The sequence below is a fragment of the Psammomys obesus genome, unplaced genomic scaffold, assembly GCF_907164565.1.
Source record: "Psammomys obesus unplaced genomic scaffold, mPsaObe1.curated_primary_1811, whole genome shotgun sequence".
In the NCBI taxonomy this organism is placed as follows: Eukaryota; Metazoa; Chordata; class Mammalia; order Rodentia; family Muridae; genus Psammomys; species Psammomys obesus.
Window position 1 is genome coordinate 4,626,176 of NW_026591918.1, and position 21,628 is coordinate 4,647,803.

At 39.9% G+C, this 21,628-nt stretch overlaps 1 protein-coding gene across 1 annotated transcript in view; it reads right to left on the reverse strand.

Annotated features, from left to right (window-relative positions):
* Positions 1 to 14,098, reverse strand: part of Appl1 (adaptor protein, phosphotyrosine interacting with PH domain and leucine zipper 1) — a 44,181-nt gene extending 30,083 nt beyond the window's left edge. Inside the window, exons 1-7 of the mRNA XM_055612386.1 lie at positions 13,987 to 14,098; positions 9,552 to 9,650; positions 8,257 to 8,316; positions 7,433 to 7,504; positions 4,811 to 4,898; positions 3,479 to 3,520; positions 2,688 to 2,746 (exon numbers count right to left, since the gene is read on the reverse strand). Of these exons, the coding sequence (XP_055468361.1) occupies positions 2,688 to 2,746; positions 3,479 to 3,520; positions 4,811 to 4,898; positions 7,433 to 7,504; positions 8,257 to 8,316; positions 9,552 to 9,650; positions 13,987 to 14,040 (474 nt within the window). The 5' untranslated portion in view covers positions 14,041 to 14,098. The remainder of the gene's footprint in view (positions 1 to 2,687; positions 2,747 to 3,478; positions 3,521 to 4,810; positions 4,899 to 7,432; positions 7,505 to 8,256; positions 8,317 to 9,551; positions 9,651 to 13,986) is intronic.
* Positions 14,099 to 21,628: the final 7,530 nt, after the last annotated feature.

Sequence of the window (21,628 nt, forward strand, 5' to 3'; positions counted from 1 at the left end):
TTTATATGCACCGGAAATACACAAAATTGAAAACAGCTTCTTCTTCACAACACCTGTCCTTTATTTTTTCTTACTTCTCTCTAGGAAATGTCAGTTTGGATTCCACCTCCTACTATTGGACTTCTCTCTTTCAAAGAAGGGCCAGGAAGTGTGTCTCAGTGGTAGAGTGCTTGCCTACCATTCACAAGGCCATGAGTTCAATTCCCAGTGAGGGATGAAGAACAACTCTTCAAAGTATTCATTCCTTTCCTCTTTTGATAACAACCCTCATCATGACTAAGCAAATTATTACAGTACTTTTTATTGGAATCTGTATAGTACCATCCCTTTCACATTTTCATTACTGCTTTTCTTAGGTAACACAACTCTATGATGTTATTCACCCGCTAAGAATCCTTTGGTGACTTCTCAATTCCTCTAACACAAATTTCAAAGCCATAAATACAGCAATCTGGCTCCAAACTATTCCAGGTTGAGCTTTGATAAACAGTGGTTGTTGCTTTGTTTTAAGACAGTGACAGTGTCTCATTCTTAGCCCAGGCTAAGCCTTGAACTCCAGGGTAGCTCAAGCTTTCAGTGACCCTCCTCCTTTTGCCTCCCAAGTACGAGGGTCACATGTGAGAGCTACACCATCCAACCCCCACCTACTTTATTATTTCTGCATCTTTCCCTAAACATATCCAAAGAGATGAAAGGTAGTGATTTCCTCCCATCGCCATCATGATCAGATTTTAGTGAAACCTGCTAAAACTGCCACTCTACATTCACTACCTAATTTTATTTTCACAATTGTTTTGTGGGTTTTTTGTTTTGCATGAAGAATAAAGGCATGGGATTAAGTAACTAGTACATGACTTCAAATAAACTCATAGCAGACCTTAAATATGTCCCCAAAATCTTACCCCATAGCTAGTACTCTAAACCTTTATAGCCTCCAACACCAAAAGCCTCTATAGAGAGACTATTTTGATTTCGAGGGGATTTTTGTTGTTTGGTTTGGAGCTTTTTTTCAAAATCCTTTTCAAGCCCCAAAATGCTGTCTACTTATCTACAATGTGTATCATCTCCTAAAGTATAATCTTTTCCAACGCACCAATAAAGTTTTGCCTGGACTCTTTCTAGCAAAATCTCTATTACTGCATTTAATTCATGTTAATCCATAGCTCTCCATCGTTGTACTCTGGAATGCATTCACACAAAGCCTTCAACATATATAAGAGCACACATTGTTCCCCCAAGGTATCCAAATACTGCTTGATAAATAGATGCTCAATAATTTTTCTAATTAAAAAAGGGATGAATGCTTTTTTAAAATACTTGGAATAGCCAAAAGCAATATAAAATATGCCAAATTGTATAATCTAGACCTTTAAATACCTCTCTAAAGCAAAATGACTACTAGATCTCAAATTATGTTTTATTGGGCAACTTCTGAACTAAAATTAGAAACAGAACACAGTTTGGGGAATGATCACTGTGTGAGAATCATTCCCTTTGTTGCCAAGTGGCTGCTGCACAGTAAATCCTACTCAGTTATTGATTCCCATAAGTAGTCATGGTGTCTCTACCAGCAGCTGTGGCCAGGGCTGCAAATACCAAACCCTGCATAGAGATCACCTCATTTGCAAATATTGGTATAGGCTATATCCCAAGCCTTGAATCACCTAGAACTTGTTAATATTCTCTTTTTTAATCTTTAAATGTATTCATCCTCAAATATTGTGTAATATTATTGGGTTTCATTCCTTGAGGAAACATCAAAAAACATAAATATTCCCTTTAAGTAGAGAAGTTCTTACACCAGAATTTCATTGAGTTCCGTGTGTGATAATTCACTGAGGTATGTGTTTGTGTTGGTTTGTTTTAATCATGTTTTTAATGAGTTTTCAGGACAGAGTGTTACCCAATTTAAGGTAACTTTTTTCTTACCCTAACTACCATGAACACCTATTTAAACTCTTATACACATACTTTCATATGTCTGGAACACAAAACTGAAGTATTTCTTCTTTTTTGCGATTTTTTTCTTTTTCTTTTTGAGATTATAATATAATTGCAACATTCTCCCTTCCATCTACTTCCCTTAAACCTCCCAATATACCTCTCTTTATTCTCCTTCAAATTCATGTGCTCTTGTTTTCTTAACTTTACTGCTTGCATATACTGTATCTCATGTGGTATTTCTCAATATACATGGATCAGATAAAAAAATATGCAGTATTATCGAAATACAAAACAAAAAGAACACGTTTTATATACTGACAATCAACTATACTTTCAAAAGAGTTAAACTATCAAATATTAGCAGGAAAAAAGCATGTTATTTAAAGAGACCAGTATCAGGTAAGTTTTAAACAGCTAGGAAAAAATAAAATTTAAGAGTAATACTACGACAATGATTTGTTGACTCTATTTTTAAAAAATAAATCACCTAATGAAATGGCCATTAACTGCATACTGAAAAAGTGTGCAGGGGCCAGAGACATAATGGCTCAGCAGTTAAGAGCACTCACTCGTAGCTCTTCCAGAATAACCAGGTTCAGCTCCCCCATCTACACAGCAGCTCACAACCATCTTCTGACCTCCTCAGGCACTTAACGTACATGGTACACAGACATACATGCAGGTAAAACACCTATACATATAAAAAAATACATTAAAAATGTTTTTAAAGTGAGTACACACACCTTGTCATTTTCTCTCTTCTTTGACAATCGGCTGTATCTGTTAATTGCAGCATCGTGATCTGGAAAACAGAAATGAGTGTTAACAGTACTTTGTAAGACTACACCCACACTAGAGCTACGTAAGAATGCCCTACTACATGACCACTATGTTCAAATTTTCCCCACAGCCTAGTTTCCCTCAAATCATGTGACTATGTGCCAAATTGATACAAAATACTAACTTCCAAAGAAACTGTAATTAAAAGCACCTGCTCATTCCTGAAGGAAAATGAAGGAACAGTGGAGCTGGGGGAGAGGGGGAGTGGTAGAAGGACTAGGAGTGGCGGGATGGGAAGAATAAGTAAAAAGAAAAAATATTTTTAATTCAAAATTGAAAAACTCTTAAGGAAATAAAAGCTGAAAAAGAAAGAAAGAAGGACTGAGGCTAAAACCAAACATATCGTAGTGACTGAGTGCTTGCCTAGCATGTACAAGGCCCTGTGTTCAAGACCTGGCATAGAAAGAAGAGAGGAAAGGAAAGGAAAAGGGAAAAAAAAATCAGAATTCTTAGAAAATAAGTAAAATATTTTATAACCTCTTTAGGCACTATAAAGATAGTATGATTGATATAACTGCCATTGAAACATTTTTTTGTAAAAAATACATTTAAAGTATTATCACTGATTTAAATAATGTTATCCTAACCATTTAATTGAGTTAATGTTTTAATATTAACAAAGAATGATGTACGTGATGTACACTGATAAACAGATCAATGAAAGAAATCAGTGCATAACATGTTCAGGGCTTACCATTACTAGCAATCTGAAATACCTCTTTTAGTGTCAGTATTTCTGAAAGAGTTCAAAAATAATTTCAGTTTAGCATATCTATAAAACATTTTAACTATTTATAAAGCAATTAGTACCACTTAAGCCAAAACAAAAACTCAAGCAAAAATTGATACTACGGTATTCACAGCGGAGACACTCCTGTTTGTCTGTCTATAAAACCTTGGAGATAACCAGCAATGCATTACCAGAAAATCCAGTCACCTCAGATATGAGGCGAGGAAGTATTTAAACCCACCTTAAATGCTAAGATATGCAAATACTCACACTACTAGAACCTAACATATTAATTCATTTTTTATATATGACTAAGGGTTTCTCTGTGTAGCCTTGGCTGTCCTGGGCTCACTCTGTAGACCAGGCTGGCTTGGAACTCACAGAGACCAGCCTGCCTCTGCCTCCCTGAGTGCTGGGATTAAAGGTGTGCACCATCATGTCTGGCTGGAACTGACCATTCTTAAAGATCATTTCAGTTATTGGCTCCATCTCTGAAAGACATTTGTCTTTAATTTATGTACTTTACCATTTACTTGATATGCTTGATTTTTTTCTATCTACTTTGAGTTTATAAATTATAGAAAGAACCAGATCTACAAAACATTTATTTGGTCACCCACTAACCTGTGTTCCCAGTTCCCCCACCTACAATGAACCTCTACTCTGTGCCACTAACATCTCTCACTCTCTTTATTCCTTCCCTGGCCTCTCACTTCTTAGTGGTCTAAGCACCAAATCCACTCTGTTCCACCTGTAAAAACAAAATGACATGTCTCTTTACTCCTGTGGAGTCTGCTGGCTTCTTTGTGTTCATACACTCAGGCCTAACTTCTTTTACCTTGCTTTAGTTCCACCTCCTCTATCTCTACAGTCATCTCTTGCCTTGCTTCAGCACATCCAGCACCGGATTATTCTCAAAAAAGTGATATTTTCTACAACCTATACTTTGTGCACTCATCCTAATAAAACAACTCCTTTCTCAACATATCTCTCTTTATTGTTCAATGCTCATGTCATCGGTGAAGTCTTTCTGACCATTTCCTCTGAGCTCCCATAGCACCTTCTTTCTCCCTAACTATAAGACACTCTCATAGTGTTAACCCATCTCCTTTTGAGGAAAGAACATTATTATTTGTCAGGAACTAATTCAGTATCTATCAAGCACTTCCACAGATGTTTAGTAACTACTTAAAGTAAAAGTGGCATGTTGTGGTCAGAACTGGTTTAGATATGAAATAAATGCACTCTGCTAGCACTGAACTTCAGTGAAAATAAACACAAGGTTGATGTCAATACCTTTCAGATCTCTTTCTTTAAACTGGGAAATGGGGAACATCATGGCATCGGCAAGTTGAGTTGATAGTACTGCATGACAAGAACTGAGCTAGTAAAAGAAAGACAGAAATACCAAATAACTAACAGATAAAAGACCTACTATATGTCTACATATAGGAATCCACCAATGTTATATAAATTAGAATCTAGTCTTTTAAAAGGCTTTGATACATTTTACATATGGAAACAACAAAATTATATAGTATGATACAAAATATTATATGAAAAAACTTTTTTTTGTTTTTGTTTTGAGACAGCGTCTCTCTATGTAGCCCTAGTAGTCCTGGACCTCACTATGTAGACCAGGCTGGCCTCAAACGCAGAGGCTTCTGCCTCTGCCTCCCAAGTGCAGGGATTAACAGCATGTGCCACCATGCCCCGCCTAAAACTTTTAAAAGAAAACTTTATTTGACAACAATTTTTTAGAAATAACATCAAAAGCACAAGCAACAAAATGTAAAATAGACTCTATTAAAATAAAACTATGGATCAGAAGATACTATAAGAAAGTAAAGATAACAAATAGAATGAGAAAACATTTCCAACCACATCTCAGAAGAAACCTGCATCTAGGTAATAAACTCCTACAACTTAATAACAAAAATAAATAGCCCAACTTAAAAATGGGCAAAGGATCTGAACAGACACTTCCCCAAAGATTACAAATGGCTAATAACCACATGGAAAAAAAGCTCAATATAGTATTAGCTACCCAAAAACTGCAAGTCAAAATGGCAATGAGATACCACTTCACTCCTATTAAGTGATTATCATTTTAAAAAGAAAATACTTGCTAGCACAAATAAAGAAAAAAACAAACTGTCCTGCACTGTTTAAAACAGTCTGGTGATTCCTCAAAAAGTTAAGACATAAAATTACCATAAAACCAAGCAATGCCACTCCTTAGCATTTTCCAAAAAAGAACTGAAAGCTGGCATTTGTAAGAGTAAACTATTATATGAATGGTCAGAACCAAAAGGTAAGAACAACAGAACACCCACAAGTGGGTAAATAAAATGTGGTAATATGCATTATACAATAAAATTTTATTCAGAAAAAAGTATTGGCACAGATAAACATATTTAAAATGAAAGAAAACACACCTCAAAATCCACAAATTCTATGGGTTAACTTATATGAAATATCCAAAGAGGCAAATCTACAGAGACAGAAACCAAAATGTAGTCATTGCCAAGGACTTGGGAAAATCCGAGGGAAAGTCATAGATGGCATGAAAAAGACTTCTTTTAAGATGATGAAAATGTTCTTAACCTAGATAACTATGATGGTTGTACATCACTGTGAATGAATTAAATACCATGAGTATCAATGTATTTTGCCATAATTTTTAAAAATGGAAAATATTACATTTCCTATAAGCATTTTGTTTTGTTTACTTGAAGTGCTAGGAGTCACACCCATTACTCGCAAATTCTCATCAAGTACTCTACCACCAAGCTACATCCCTAACCCACTAAGTATCATTACTTAAACTGATAGCCTAGGATAATACTCTGCTATAGTGGGTTATTAAGATATTAGAAAAACTGGGACTAGGTTATAGTTCAGTGGTAGAAGACCTATCTAGAACATGTAAGGCCTTGGGCTGGATCCCACGCATGTTAAAAAAGTATGTATATGAGAATAAACACACACAGCTTTCATAGCAAGAGTAGAGAACACTAATGGTTCTCCATAAACCTCGCATCTCTTTTCTTCTAACTTCTAGGCCTTCATGTTGTTATTATTTTATGGTCTGTTAAAATAAACGGTTTGAGAAATTAAGGACTAATTTTGGCTATTTTGCATAGATTAATGAGGACCAAACAGTGTGTGTTACTCAATGGCAAAAGAAAAATCACAAAGCAACTGGTTACAGCAGACAGCCTCATTTTTCTGTCTACATCAAGTAACAATGAAAAAAGGGGAATGATTCATGGACTAGGAATAGATGAAACCCATTTTTAAGTTTATTCATGGGAGAATGTTTTTAAAGATTTATTTATTTTACATATATGAGTGTTCTATATGCATGTATACCTGCATGCCAAAGAGCACATCAGATCCAAGTATAGATGGTTGTGAGCCACCATGTGGTTGCTGGGAATTTAATTCAGGACCTCTGGAAAAGCAACAGTTCTCTTAACTGATGAACCATCTCTCCAGCCCCAGGGAAACCGTTTTAATTAGGTAAGAAAATACTGATTTTATGAAAGCCATCATGATGTGGAAATAGTGCCTTTTAATACTATTCTTTGCAACAAAACGTCTCATAGACTCACAGCTATATTAGTTCCCCTAATGAGGGCTGGAGAGGTGGCTACTGAGACTGATAACCTGATTGCTAACCTTGGGGACTCATGGTAGGAGAGAACCTATTCCTGAAAGTTGTTCTCTAATTGCTGCACACACAATATGGTGTGTTCTCTCTCTCTCTCTCTCTCTCTCTCTCTCTCTCTCTCACACACACACACACACACACGAAGTAAAATATAATAAAAAGCTTTATAGTTTTCAGTAAAAGCTGAATAACTTCAGTAACTTAGTTATAAAACCACCTACTCAAGCAAGATCACAACTTACCTCATCTATAACCTTTGAAAACTGCTGTAAAGTAGAGCTCATAACTTCATCATCACCCCCCAAAGGAAAACGCTGAAAGTGAAAAACACAGATGAGATTAATGTTCAATGTATTTTTTGTGAGTAACACAATCTACTTTCAAATAACTTTAGAAACATCTAAGTTTTTGAACATGCTCCAAAAATATCCTTTTAATAAAATAATCTTTGCAATTAATGAACACTGTTTAAAATGACTGTTAGATAATCAACTAGCACTATACAATGTGATGTACGCAATATTAGGAGCTCAAAGATTTGGCTTTGACTCCTTCCTCCAACAACAGAGTAACCTTGAACAAAGCTCAGTGTCTTTTTTAGTAAAAGTGAGAAATCTCCAGGTGGTGGTGCAGGCTTTTACTCCCAGCACTCAGGAGGCAGAGCCAGGTGGATTTCTGAGTTCTAGGCCAGCCTGGTCTACAGCGTGAATTCCAGGACAGCCAGAGCTACACAGAGAAATCCTGTCTCAAAAAATAAAAATTAAAATAAAAAAGGAAAAATCTGGAAAAGCAGACCAGCTTTGTTCTAATAGTAAGTCACTAACAATAAGGACTTAGTGAGTTTTCAATGGCATATTTTGTAAACTTATGAAGTGCTACCAGGCCATGCATGGTGGTGAATGCCTGGAATGCCAGCACTCAGAAAAAGTGGAAGCATCATGGGTTTGAGACTATATGGTGAGACCCTTGCTCTAAACACTAAAATAAAAGATTCTGATTGAAAAAGTTTATCTAAACATACAGTACATTGTTACATATTTTAAATCATGCTTTAAAACCTTTATACCTGTTTTTCATATTCTTTTAAAAGTTTCGAAGTCAGGTGTGTTGCTGCACTTAATTCATTCTAAGGAAAAAGATCAAAATTCAAATTAGTACAATATTACAGATTAAGAAAATGTTTTAATTGATGTTATCTAGGCCACCTTCATTTATCTCTATGTTATATACATATATATATATATTTTTTTTTTTTTTTTAATTCTTAGCAATAGAAAAGGAACTACCATTAAAAGTGTTTCAAAAGAAAATATAAACCAGAGGCAAAGAATTCAGCAACGTTCCAGGTATGCCCTTTTTTCTTTTCTTTATTTTTTTTTAAGACATAGATTCATGTAGCCCAGGCTGGCCTCAAACTTGCTATATAGCTGAGGATGGCCTTGTACTCCTGATCCTCTGCCTCTGCCTCCCAAGTAATGAGATTACAGGCATGCACCACCATACCCAGCTTCAGGTATGTGCTTTTTAGCTGTTTTTGTTTTTGTTTTGGGTCTCTGCTAATGAAAACAAAACATTAAATATATTTAAAGCTAGAAGAAAACTATACAAAATGTCAGCAAATTTGTAGAGATTCTATGTGAATGACTAATTTTTATTCAATCTAGAGAATATGAGCATTCAATAACATAACAACCATGTGTTTAACACAGGACATAACAGAGCAACACAGCAAGACCAAAGGTATTTTGGTTAATTCAGTTTCTTTTCAATCATGATATAATAAAATAATATTTCACTAATTAACTGAACTGTGGCTAGAATGAAGCCTTGTCAAACCTATCACAAGGGGGGGGGGGAATACTGTCATAGCATAGATAGGAATTAAATACACTTAACTAATCTCAAAGTATGTCAATAGAATGCAACCTGCTGTTAAAACTTATAAATTACACAAATATAACCTCAAATTTTATGTCTATTATGCAGGAAAAATTAGTCATAGTCTTCTACTAACTAGAGGCTGGCTACTTTCCAAGCCTTTACTCAAAACAAAACAGCAACAACAACAACAGGGATTCCTTAAAGTTAAAAGCATGATTAATGAAAATATAATAATATGGGGTCTTCAGTCCATTCATTATCAGTGTACTCCAGTAAGAAAGCTCTATGTTTGAAGAAATGGGAAACTTACTGAAATGTAAGTTCTGTAACATTCTGAGTATTCATTCATCCTTTCAAGAGAAACTACTCTGTGTCTAAGAACAAGTGAGGTACACAGTAAACCAAGCAGACACTATTCTGTCCTCATGTGCTAAGAGATTCATTTTTAAGCAGTATTGTGTTAGCCTCTTAGTTCTTTACCTGTGCATCATAAATCCGATGCATAGCTTGATATAACTGGTTCATATAATTGGAAATAGCAGTAGCATCTTCTTCAAATACACCCAGTAAAGACCTTGTCTGAAAAAATAAAAAGTTTACATAAATCAATACATAAGTGAGATGAGGAAATACTTTTTTAAAAAGCAGTAAAATACGAGAACTCTAGTAATTTTGATTCTTAATCTATTTACACACTGTCAAGAAGTCAAAGGGTTTTACTCTTTCATTAAAGAAGTAGCATAGTAGCACACACCTTTAATCCTAGCACTTGGAAGGCAGAAGCAGGAGGATCTCTGTGATTTTGAAAACAGCCTGGTCTACAGAGGGAGTTCTAGGATAGCCAGGGCTACAAAGAAACTGCCTCAAAGAACAACATCAACAAAAAAAAGTAACATAAGCAAGAAGAACAAAGCTGTGCCTTTACAAATTAAAATTATTTTAACTTAACCTAAAAACAGGAGCAAAGCATGATGGCCATATGTTAAAAAAAAAAGTAGGGAACAATTAAAATCCAAAGGACGATACTCTCCTACACAAACACAGCCACAACACACATAATTGGTTCATTTTAAGATATGGGCAAGCTGGCCTCAAAGTCAGGGCAACCCTGCTTCCACCACCGAGCTGCTGAGCCTACAGAAGTACGCCACCCACCTGACAGACTTATTTTTACTCACTGACTTCCTCTAGTCAAAGGAGGAACTTAAACAAATAGGTGTGGGGTGTGGCACAAGAGCTTCTGGGACAGAGTCCACAGTCTCAGTTCTCTACTTCTCCCAGCCTTTCCTTTTTTCCCTCTTATCATCTTGCCTCTTAGTGGCTTCTTAGCTTCTTAGTGGCTGAAAGTACAAGCAGCACCACAAACGGCCGATGTAACAGACTCTAGTGTTCCACTTCCTGTCTCCCAAGTGCTATTTTAAAACATTAAAAAGATGGAGGAAGCCAGGTGTAGTGGCACACGTTAATCCCAGCACTCAGGAGGCAGAAGCAGGAAGGTCTCTGAGTTCAAAGCCAACTTGACCTACAGAGTGAGTTCCAAGACAGCCAGGGCTACATTGAGAAACCATGTCTCGAAAAACCAAAAAATAGCAGTAATAATAATAATAATAAATTAGCAAGATTCACTGTGTTTCCTATTTTTAAAACACAGACAAGACATGTCCTAGTAGAGGCTTAAAATTTCTTCTTCTTCAGATCTTTTGCCAGACTGGTATGTTTGGGGTATGTAACTTTAAATACCCTTATGCTAAATTAGTTAGATTTGGACTGTGCAAACTTTATTGTAAATCAAAACTTTTTAAAGAGAGCCAGAGAGCAGGGCAGTAGTGGTACACACCTTTAATCCCAGCATTCAGGAGGCAGAGGCAGGTGGATCTCTGAGTTCTAGGTCAGCCTTGTTTTACAGAGAGTTCCAGGAGAGCCAGGGAGGGATACACAGAGAAACCCTTTTTCAAAGAAACAAAACAAAACAAACAAAAAAAGCCAGCGATATAGCTGGATTCAAGCCCCAACAATAAAAACAAATCTTAAAAAGATGATCATAATTCAGGGCCCCATGTCTTCCAAGCTCTAACTTCTCTACTGTGCAGCTAGCAGGCCACTGTGTTGGGGCTGGGTGGAGCTTCAGCAAGGAGACTCTAAGACCGGACTTCTCCCACCGACCTATATCCTCAGCCCAGTGGGTCACTTTTGGTTAGGATTGAAAGATCTAATTTCTTTAAAAAAAATTTTTTTTACAGTAGAAGCTTTGAAAGTTTGTACATTCTTTGTTAATCTATTGAATTATTTTCTAGATAAACTGAGATAAAATATATACACAAAAGCGTTCACCTCATCCCTATTCATAAAAGCAGAATTTTGGAAAAACTCTCCAGGTCAACAATGGGAGCTGGCTGTGGTGCACCAGCTGCAGTCTCAACTATTCTGGAGGCTGAGGCAGGGGGAATCTCTCAAGCTATCCTGAACAACACAAGTTTTCCTCTCAACACAAAACAAAGGGCCTAAGGTCTAGCTGGGAAGAGAAAGGGGAAACAAGAGGTAAGAGGGGCAAATATAGTAAAAATGGAAACATAATAAAACTCACTGTTGTGTTATTAACACAGGCTAATAAAATATTTTTAAAAGGTAAGTCTGTTATATCACTTAAGTGCAGTGTTGAAATTTTTAATTCAGAATACTGTGAAGACATTTAGGCTAATAAAGCACCCATGTGAAGAGCTGGGTATAGGGGCAGCTGCATACAATCCCAATACTGGAAAGACAGAGACAAGTAGATCCTTGGGGCTTACTGCCCAGCCAGCCTAGCCTGCATGATCCCAGGAGAGACCCAGGTCTCAATGGGAGACACTATTTCAAAACAACAAGCTAGGTAGAGGCTGAGGAGGAACTGAACCTGAGGTCATCCTCTGGCCTCTGCATACACATCCAAGAGTACCAGCACACACAGAACCAAATAGAACAGGGCTGGGAAGGTGGCTAGCAGAGTAAGGCCCTGACCCTGAGAGCTTGAGGACCAGAGTCCAGATTCCCCAGAAACTGTGTAAAACCTGGTGCGGAGGTCGTGTACTCTCAGCATTTAACAGAGACAGGATACCTAGGGCACGCTGACTAGCTAGATTATCTGAATTAGCAAACGGAGGATTCAGAGAAAGATGGTGCCTCAATCAATAAATAGAAAGCAATCAAATAAGATAAATCAATTTTGGGCCTCCATGCGCATGAGCACACAATCACAGAAGTACAACAGACACACACAACACATATACACACAAAAATTAAATAAATAAAAGCAAGATTGAGGATTTATCTTAGTGGTACAGCATTTGCCCAGCAAGTGCAGATCTTGGATCCAGTCCCCAGTACCAAAGAAATCGTTGTTTAAATGAAAAAACAGGGGCTGGAGAGAGCTCAGAGGTTAAGACGTTGACTGCTCTTCTAGAGAATCCAGGTTCAATTTCCAGCACCCACATGAAGGCTCACAACCAGCGGTGCCAAGGGGTCCTCTGTGGAAAACAGGCAGGCAAGTGACACATGAACACATGCAAGTGAATGTCTACATACATAAAAAATTAAACAACAACAACGACTGAAAGTATCTGTGGCTCAAGCTTACAATCAGCACTCAGAAGACAGGCTGGAGTAGGTCCTGTTTGAGGCCAGCCTGGGCTACATAATGAGGCTGATTCAAGTGTAAACTAATCACACAGAAATTTAAAGATTATCTCTACATTGAAAGTCACAGATAGGGCACTGTGTAATCCAATCTTTTTATAGTCTTTATGGGCTATAAAAAGTAGGCTGGGTAAAAGAAGCTCAGACAGTGTACCGAGTCTTAATTTTGAAAAAGTAAAACGTTAAAATTCTAATACAACCACAAAACTGTTGCCAATCTGAAACAAATATAGCTTAAGACTTTACACTGAAAAAGTCATTAAGCAAAACGTAAACTGGTTATGAGATAAAGCAAAATGTGGGTTTCTGTTTCTCACATTGTCTGATAAGAGTACATTACCTCCCAGCAACTGGCCTACAAAGATAGCTTTCAGAGAAAAGAATAAATCAATTCTACAATCAGAGCCCAATTTCAACCTAGAAATCAAAATTGGCACAAAAGCCATAACAAAAGTGTCATCCAGGAAAACAAGCGCTAGCCCTTCTCTTTTCCTTTCTTTATCAGAGGGAGGAAGGCTCTGCAAATGAAATATGTATTCCTCAGCAAGTAATATTTTAAAAAATCCACGAGCTACGTTGTTTTATACCCATTACTATATATAAAGGCTGGCATAGTGCAAGTTAGAGGCCCCGACACCTTTTTAAAAATACAACTGATTTCATTCAATACTGAAAAAGAAATCCAACGGTTTTATTTTCCCAAACTGTCTTCTGCTAGAGCAACCGCACCAGCATCATCCCTAACGCACAAACAAACCAAACAAAAAAACAGGGCTTTTATTTTGATGAGTTTATTCGGGCCAAGTCTGCAACCCAAGGCTCGGCAGCCGCGAAGGAACGTAGGCGCGCTCCGTCGCCCGCGGTGCGCAGCTCAAGTGACAGCCACCGGCCAGAGACTCGGACGCAGACCCACGGCGGGGAGCAGGGCGCGCATTCCGGCGTCCACGGGCGACGCACACTCCGCCTCGCAGCCCCTCCGAGGAAAACGGGCCCCGCGGCCCCCGCCGGCCCGCACTAGCGCCCGTCGTACCACCGCGGTAAGAGCAGCTCCTCCCGAGAAACGCCGAGGAGACGCGGCGCGGACGCAAGCGCCAGGCCGCACCGGAGACGAGGCCGGCGGCCGCTCGGCCTCCACCCGCGACCCGGCCCCTCGGGCCCGCGCGGAGGCCCACCCCGGCGGGCCGCGGGCACCTGAGGCTGCAGGCCCGCGCTAGGCCGCCGCCGCCCGCCGCCCCCGCCTCACCTGCGGGCTGTCTTCCAGCGTCTCTTCGATGGGCAGCTTGTCGATCCCCGGCATCGTGGCGAAGGCTGGGCGGCGGCGGGACTCTCGGCAGCCGCCCACAGCTCCGCGCGCGGCCCCGCCCGCAGCAGCTGACCCGGCCCACCCTCTCGCAGGCGCCGCCGCCCCAGCCGGGCGACCAGCGGCCGCCGCACGGGAAATCCCGCCCCCCGGGCCCCTCCGGCACACCCATTGGCTCGCCGCGACGCCCGTCAACGCTACGGGCTGACCCGGAGATTCCACCTCCGCGGCCCGGCGCGCGTCCTAGGGTGTGCGGGGCGCTGTCCTCGCCGGTGCGCGGCTGACCTGAGGCGGCCGCGAAGACCGCTCGTGGGGACTTGAGGCGGTTTCCCTTCTGCAGCATATTTCCTCAGCAGCCTTAGAAAAATCCCCATTGCTGGCGCCACGGCCTTCCCAACCCTGCTCGAAGTTTTCAGTCTTAACCCCTGCAAAGTGATGCCAACTCACAAATCGTTGGAATCCGAAACCGTGTCTTTAACGGGTTTTAAGGTTAATTTGGAGGTAGTAGACCTCCAAACCGTTTTTTTCCCTGACACCTACGTATCGGCACTCACTTAAAAACCTTTGATTTTGTTGACAAATCATTAGTTCTTACCTGAGGTTTGACATTGCTGAAATTGCAACCACCGTATATATCACGAAGAAAAACGTCTTTCAAAAATAAGAAAGATACAGTTCCTGGGGTGAACATACCTCCGTCAGTAAAGTGCTTCTCCCGCACACTATTTGACATTTCTGTTTCACCAAAAAGTATTGGAAGAGAGTGAAATAGCTTCTTCGGTCTCCTTGACTGTAGAGCGAAGCTCACAAGGTTGGAGATTCGACATGTAAGGACTAGAACGCTGTTCTTTTTATTGCTTCAGCCTTGCTGCACCGTTTCTCCACCTTAACATTGCATTCTTTACTTCTCTGCAGTGTTGTGCAAAGAGTTTATCAGTACACACCAAAAAAAAAAAAGGCAAAATCACTAATATTTCCAAAAAATCTACCCATTAACCCACCAGTCCATTCCACTGTCATTCAAAAAGTATGATATCCTGAGAGAAGAGTATTAGCTTCCTGGTTCTCCAGCTACTTTGAACCAAATCCAGACACTGTCGAGCAAATCCAAATACGGTAATGAAGATGAAGTCACATGTTTGAAATTGCCAGATTTCCCCCATGATCTCTGGAAAGATAAAAATTATGTTTCAAAGTTTTGTGACAGACTTGTATTACAGTTTCACGGAATCATCTTTAGTGTTACGATCCTTTTATGAGAATTCACCCCTTAAGTTCTCTATCAAAAAGAGATGGTCAGTTTTGAAGAAAGGTGGTTTGAAGCTCATTCTTACATTATATGAAAGGTTCAACTTGTATATGGGTATTTTCTTCTTTTTTACTCAGCATGAGCACAATGCAAGTGGCTGTAAAAAGCAACACCTTCAAGTACAGTGTGTTGAAGCATGTCCGTATTACCAGCATTCAGGAGACAGGTGCAAGAATCCTTGCAAGCTGACTGCAAGCCTGTTCTAGATACAGAGCTCCAGATCACACAGGACTATCTAGTGAGACTCTGTGCTGGAGAAAGATGGGGGAGGGGGGAGAGTAGGAAGAAGAGAAAGAAAACTTCCAAGGTAAGTGACCTTCTTGCTTAACTGTAATTTGTAAAGGAAAGAAAAAGATAACTGATAACAATCAGGAGTGACAATTATCAAGGTATGAGAAAGAAGCGTAACTAAGTGGTGTAACTAGAGGAATTAACCAACCTGCTTGGTCAAACAAAAGAAAAGAAAAAAATTATATTAGCAACTGAATTATCTGGGTGTATAATATCAAATTAAATAATTTTCTTTGCTGTTAGTCTATCTTAACTCTTTCTGTAAAGTGGTCGCAAGATGCTCATACGTTATCTCAAAAGGCCAAGGAATTCTTGCCAAGCCTAACTGTTAAACATGAAAGCAGATTGTTGATGAGTTAAGTTCAGAAGTAGTTTAGTCACATTATAAGATTATAAAACTAGAAAAACTTAAGGCGCCTGGGACTTTAGGACACTGTATACCCTGTTCATCCAAATATATGCCTTTACTTATTATTTTAAAACATCTCCATGGCTGAAGAATTCATATTTTCTTTTGATAACCAAAAAAATTAGTGGGGTTTGGTTTTGTTTAGTTTGGGGGAGGGCTTATCCCTGCAACAGTCTCTTGTAGCCCAAGCTGGCTTAAACTTGCTGTGTGACAAAGGACGTCATCCTGCCTCCTCTTTCTGAGACAGCACACTCTGCCAGCACGCCTGATTTTATGTGATGCTGGAGAGGAAGCTCAGGACTTCATGCCTGCTAGGCAAGCATCTATGCGCTGAGCTGCGTCTTCAGCCTTTTGTGTGGTTAACCAGCTCCGTGAAGTTTAAGCCCTTTTTCTTCTACGCAAGAAATACAGCTTATTCGGAGAATGCTTGAGGTTATGGAGACTGGCATGTGGCTAACATAGTAAAAGCTTCAGGCTGCTGGTTAATTTATGGAAAGCAAATGAAAATTAGGCAGTATTCATCAAAGAATTCTTAGAGATACTTTACACATATACTTCACTGAGACATTTCACACATGTAATTTACAACAAAAAGGTGTACAATCCCACTAGTAGGCTTGTTAATTACTAGTCTTCTGAAATTATATAGGGTCTTTTATAATTAGGATTTTATGTGATATTCCTTGAAGTTCTGGTCTGTAGTTTGTTGTAGGAACGAATCCAACAACTCAAATGATGTTGGAACTTTACTTTTATAAAATATTCCCCTAGGGGCTAGAAAGATCCTCAGTAATTAAGAATACTTAACTATTAGGTGGCTTCTCTTCCAGAGGACATGGGTTCCCAGCACCCACATGGTGGCACACAAATAATGCACAGACATGTACTCAGGCACATGAAAAACACATAATAAATACACATAAAATAAAACACACATAAAATAAAAAAAAAACAAGTATTTAAATGGAGTATGGTATTCCACACCTTTAATCACAGTACTCAGGAGGCAGAGGCAGGTGAATCTCTGTGAGTTTGAGGCCAGCCTGATCTACAAAGAAAGTTCCAGGACAGCCAAGGCTGCTACACAGAAAAACCCTGTCTCAAAAAACCATCAACAACAAAAATTTATCCCCCTAGGTTAATGGTTTCCAGATGTAAGCACAGCACATATAAAAATCATCTGAAAAATTGTTAACAGATAAATTCCTAAACCCTGAGAGAAATCTCTGCTGTGGTACAGAGTGAGGCTGAGAATCTGTGAGAAAACCTCTGTCAAGGATGAGATAGAGAATGACCTCTTTTTCTCCCCCAAAATATGTATTTCTGAAATTTTCCAGTCAGTATGAGGGTTATAACTCAATGATAGCGTGTGTCTCTAGCATGTGCAAAGCCTTGGTTTCAGTTCCCAGCACAACATTAAAAAAAAAAAAATAGGAATACAAGCTGGGCATAGTGGTAAACACCTGTAATCCCAGCACTCAGGGAGGCCAAAGCAGGTAGATCACGGTGAGTTCAAGGCCTGCCTTGTCTACAAAGCAAGTTCAAGAGAGCTAAAGCCACACAGAGAAAGCCTGTCTTGAAAAAAATAGTAATATAGATATTTAGAGGAATAATTCCAAACGACCAGAATGGTGAGAGGAACCTCAGTTCCAGAATCATCTGAAAAGCCAGGAAACCCTCTATGCACAAATATCATCTCAAAGACTCCATCAATCTGAAATTGGGAGCATTAATTCGAATTTTATAAGTATAATGTAGCAAGGTGGTGGTGGCACACACCTGTAATCCCAGCACTTGGGAGTCAGAGACAGGCAGATCTCTGTGAGTTCAAGGCCAGCCTTGTCTACAGAGTGAGTTCCAGGACTTCCAGGACCACACAAAGAAACCCTGTCTCGAAAAGCAAACAAAAACAAAAAAAGTATAATGTATAAGCTGGGCATAATGTAATTCTAGTGCTCAGAAAACAGATTCACACACACTAAACTTCTGAGTGTCATGATAGTGGGACTTCCAGGTTGTCGGTTAGCTAGACAAAAGGCTGGAGATGTAGCTCAGTGGGTAGATGCTTGCCTAGTGTTCATGAAGTCCTGAGCTTCGTCTCCAGGACCACATAAAATCATCTAAAGGAGGTGCTGTGGTCACCGTGCATGGTACTTCCACACGGAGAACACTCACAATGGTGGGAAAGGCAGAGATGACCTCCTGGGTGTTCTTAGATGGCCGTTTCAGTAAGTAAATTCATGAGGTTGGCCATCAGTGAGAAAAGCTCTCCTTTGTTGTGATGTCCTTCAGGCTTTTCACGTTGATGAATCGCTTGATGTAGGAAGTCAGGACAGCAGAGACACCTTGGGATCCCTCAGGAGTTGTCCCATTGCAGCAACTCCTATTCCACCTGGTCCAGCTTATTCTGTTTAGATGTCACAGATTAAAGGACAGTGGCATAGTGCCCTTCGTTCGATGCCATATATACTCACAAGCCTCATAAGCTTGGCAAAGGGCCTGGCCACAGAAGTACTGAAGCCCTGAACCTGTCGGGACAGGCAGGAGACTGTTGGGGCGGCCATCTTCTCCTGGGCAACTGTTGGTTAAACCCAAGTGGAAAGAAAGCTTGCATTTTCTACACTTTTCCTTTATCATATCCAAAGAAACCAATGGGTTCCAAATCAAAAGACCATGCTTATCATCTTAAGGAGTTCCCACACCATTTTAAACAAAACATCTATTGCCTTTGCTAATATCTTATCACTGTGACTTAGGAGCTTCTGTGGCCGAAAATAACATTTAAAAATAAATAAATAAGGAGTTTAGTCTGTTTTGTTGTTGTTGTTGTTTTGGGTTCCTTCCTTTCTTTCTTCCTTCCTTCCTTCCTTCCTTCCTTCCTTCCTTCCTTCCTTCCTTCCTTCCTTCCTTTCTTCCTTTTTCTGACAGGGTCTCTCTCACATAGCCCTAATTGACCTCAAACTCCCTTTGTAGCTCAGGTTAACCTTGAATTCTGATCCTTTTACCTCAACCTGCCAAGAGCTGAGATTCCAGAAGAACATCACCACTCTTGGTTTTTTGTTTGTTTGTTTGTTGTTTTTCATTCCATTTTGCCTAGGTACAACTCAATGCCATGGACTAGTTTGTAAAGAATAGAGATGTGTTTGGTTCATGGACAACTAAGAAGTTCAAGATTGCCCAGCCATGTCTGAGAGGTCCTTCTTGCCACTGCCGTTCTGCGTAGAATCCCAAGGGAGCCCAAGATTCATAGGGAGGCAGAGCTTTCTAGCTCAGGTCTCTCTTCCTCATTTTATGAAGCCATAGTCCCAATGAGTTTGTGCCTCATCTTTACAGCCTCATTTAATCTATCAGAATCTCATCATTAAATACATAGTTAGATACTTTTTTTACTCCTCTCTTTTCCTCCTCCTCTCCTCCCCCACCCCCGTGTCTAACTCTGTGTGTCCTAAGTTATCTGCATGTGTATGCATGGGGCAGCATGGCTGCACCTGCTCATGCATGCACAAATGGAGCCCAAAGGTCCATACTGTGTCTGTCTCTGTAGTTCTCCATCTTACTTGTTGAGACCTGTCACTGAATCCAGATCTTGCTAGTTTGGCTAGTTTAGCTGGCTAGCAAATCTAGAATCTGCCTGTTTCTGCTCCACCCTGCCAACAGGGTTACAGATGCAACACACCACGCCTCTCTATTGTGTGGGTACTGGGTGTCTGAAGCCAGGTCCTCTTGCCTGCAGAGCAAGAAGTTTCCTGCTGAGCTGTCTCCCCATCCCTCCACTCTCTTAATACCTCGCAATGCAGATTAAATTTCAGCAAGAGTTTTGGTGGGGGCATTCAAACCACAGCATTTGTGTGTTGATGGTCTAGAGAAAGGGTTACCACCTAACAAAACTATCACTATAGTGACTATCTGATGTTTGCTTGTTTGCTTGTGGGAGAGGTTTGGAATTACCTCAGAGGTTAAAAACATGCATGGCCTTTTTGATACTTTTACTAACATAAGAATTCTGGAAGACTGGGAAGAAGGGAAGAAATTGCTGTCAGAGAAGTCAGTATATGCTGTGAATGCTTCAGAGCTATAAATGTCTCGATTTTTACAAAACACTAAGCGATGTTTAAAAACAAAACAAAGAAACTGAGAATTGATGAAACCACAGCCTTTTTCACGTAGTGCAAGTCAGGCTCAGGGGTTAAGGAACACATCCTCTCGTGAACACTAGATGGTGGTGTTTGGTTTGGGAATTCAAACTACCTCAAGGAATGACTGTCTTCATTCAACAAATATTTATTACCTGATGAGCAAAACATTAACAATCTCTGCCCCTATGGAACTGTTTAGAAAGTATGGTAAAGAGAAAGACTGTAAAAAAAAATACTTTGTGTTGAGTTATTATGTTAGAGACTTCAATTAAAATTGAGCAAGAAGATGGGATGGGAGGCCCTAACAATTTTAAATAGGCTTTGTAAGGCACTCTTTGTTGAGAAGATGACATCTGACCAGAAACGTGAAGCCACAAGAGTGAGCCATGGAGACACCTGAGGAAAAACATTCCAGTAAGAGACTGTCAGCACAGAAGCCACAGCTCCAAGGCAGGAGAGGCCTGGCCTGACTTACAGATAGCACAGAGGTCAAGGTAACTGGAGAAGATCAAGGAGGACAGGCTGAAAAATAGGTAGGGAGAGAAAGGAGCCCCTATCAAGTAAAGTCCTGTGACACTCCGTGAAAACAAACCCACTTCAATAGAAGTTGTAATTTGAAACAAATGAGTGAAATAAGAAATCAAACTAGGTAAACTGCTAGTTTTAAATAAATTTAATAGCTTGTGAAATATACTTTGTTGTAGGGAGCGGTGGCGAAGGCCTGTAATCCCAGCACTCAGGAGGCAGAGGCAGATGGATTTCTGTGAGTTAGAGGCCAGCCTGGTCTAGAAAAGCGAGTCTAGGACAGCTAAGGCTACACAGAAAAACCCTGCCTTGAAAAACCAAAATAATAATAATAAGAATAGAAGAGAAAGAAAGGAAGAAAGAAAGAAAGAAAGAAAGAAAGAAAGAAAGAAAGAAAGAAAGAAAGAAAGAAGGAAAGAAAGAAGCTTTGTAACCTGGCTTTTGGGCTACTTTATTGGGCTCCCATACCCACCACTCTTCTCCACCCCACAAACCTCCTCAACACTAGGAGAGAAAGGTTAGAGGGGAAAGGGGGCGTAGATCTCTTTAGACGACTTCCTGCTTATTAGGGGTGTCTAGTTCCTTAGGGCAAGTTCTATCTTTGTCATCAGAATATCTCCAGCCAACAGTCCAGCAGCAGCCAAAGCAGCAGAGGGAACCACCAGCAGCAGGACAGCAGGATGGGGAGCAGTAGCCACATTTCTATTCTCTCAAGAGTACCCAGAATTCCAAACACACACAATCTGCAGCTGGCAAAAATCTCTCACTATTTTAAAACATTTCCTTCACCAGGCATGATGGTTCACTCCCATATTCCTAGCAACCAAGAGGCTGAGACAGGAGAATGGTTAACCTCAGGGCAGCCTGAGCTACATAGTAAGACTGCCTCAAAAAATAGCTCAGTGGTGGAGCACT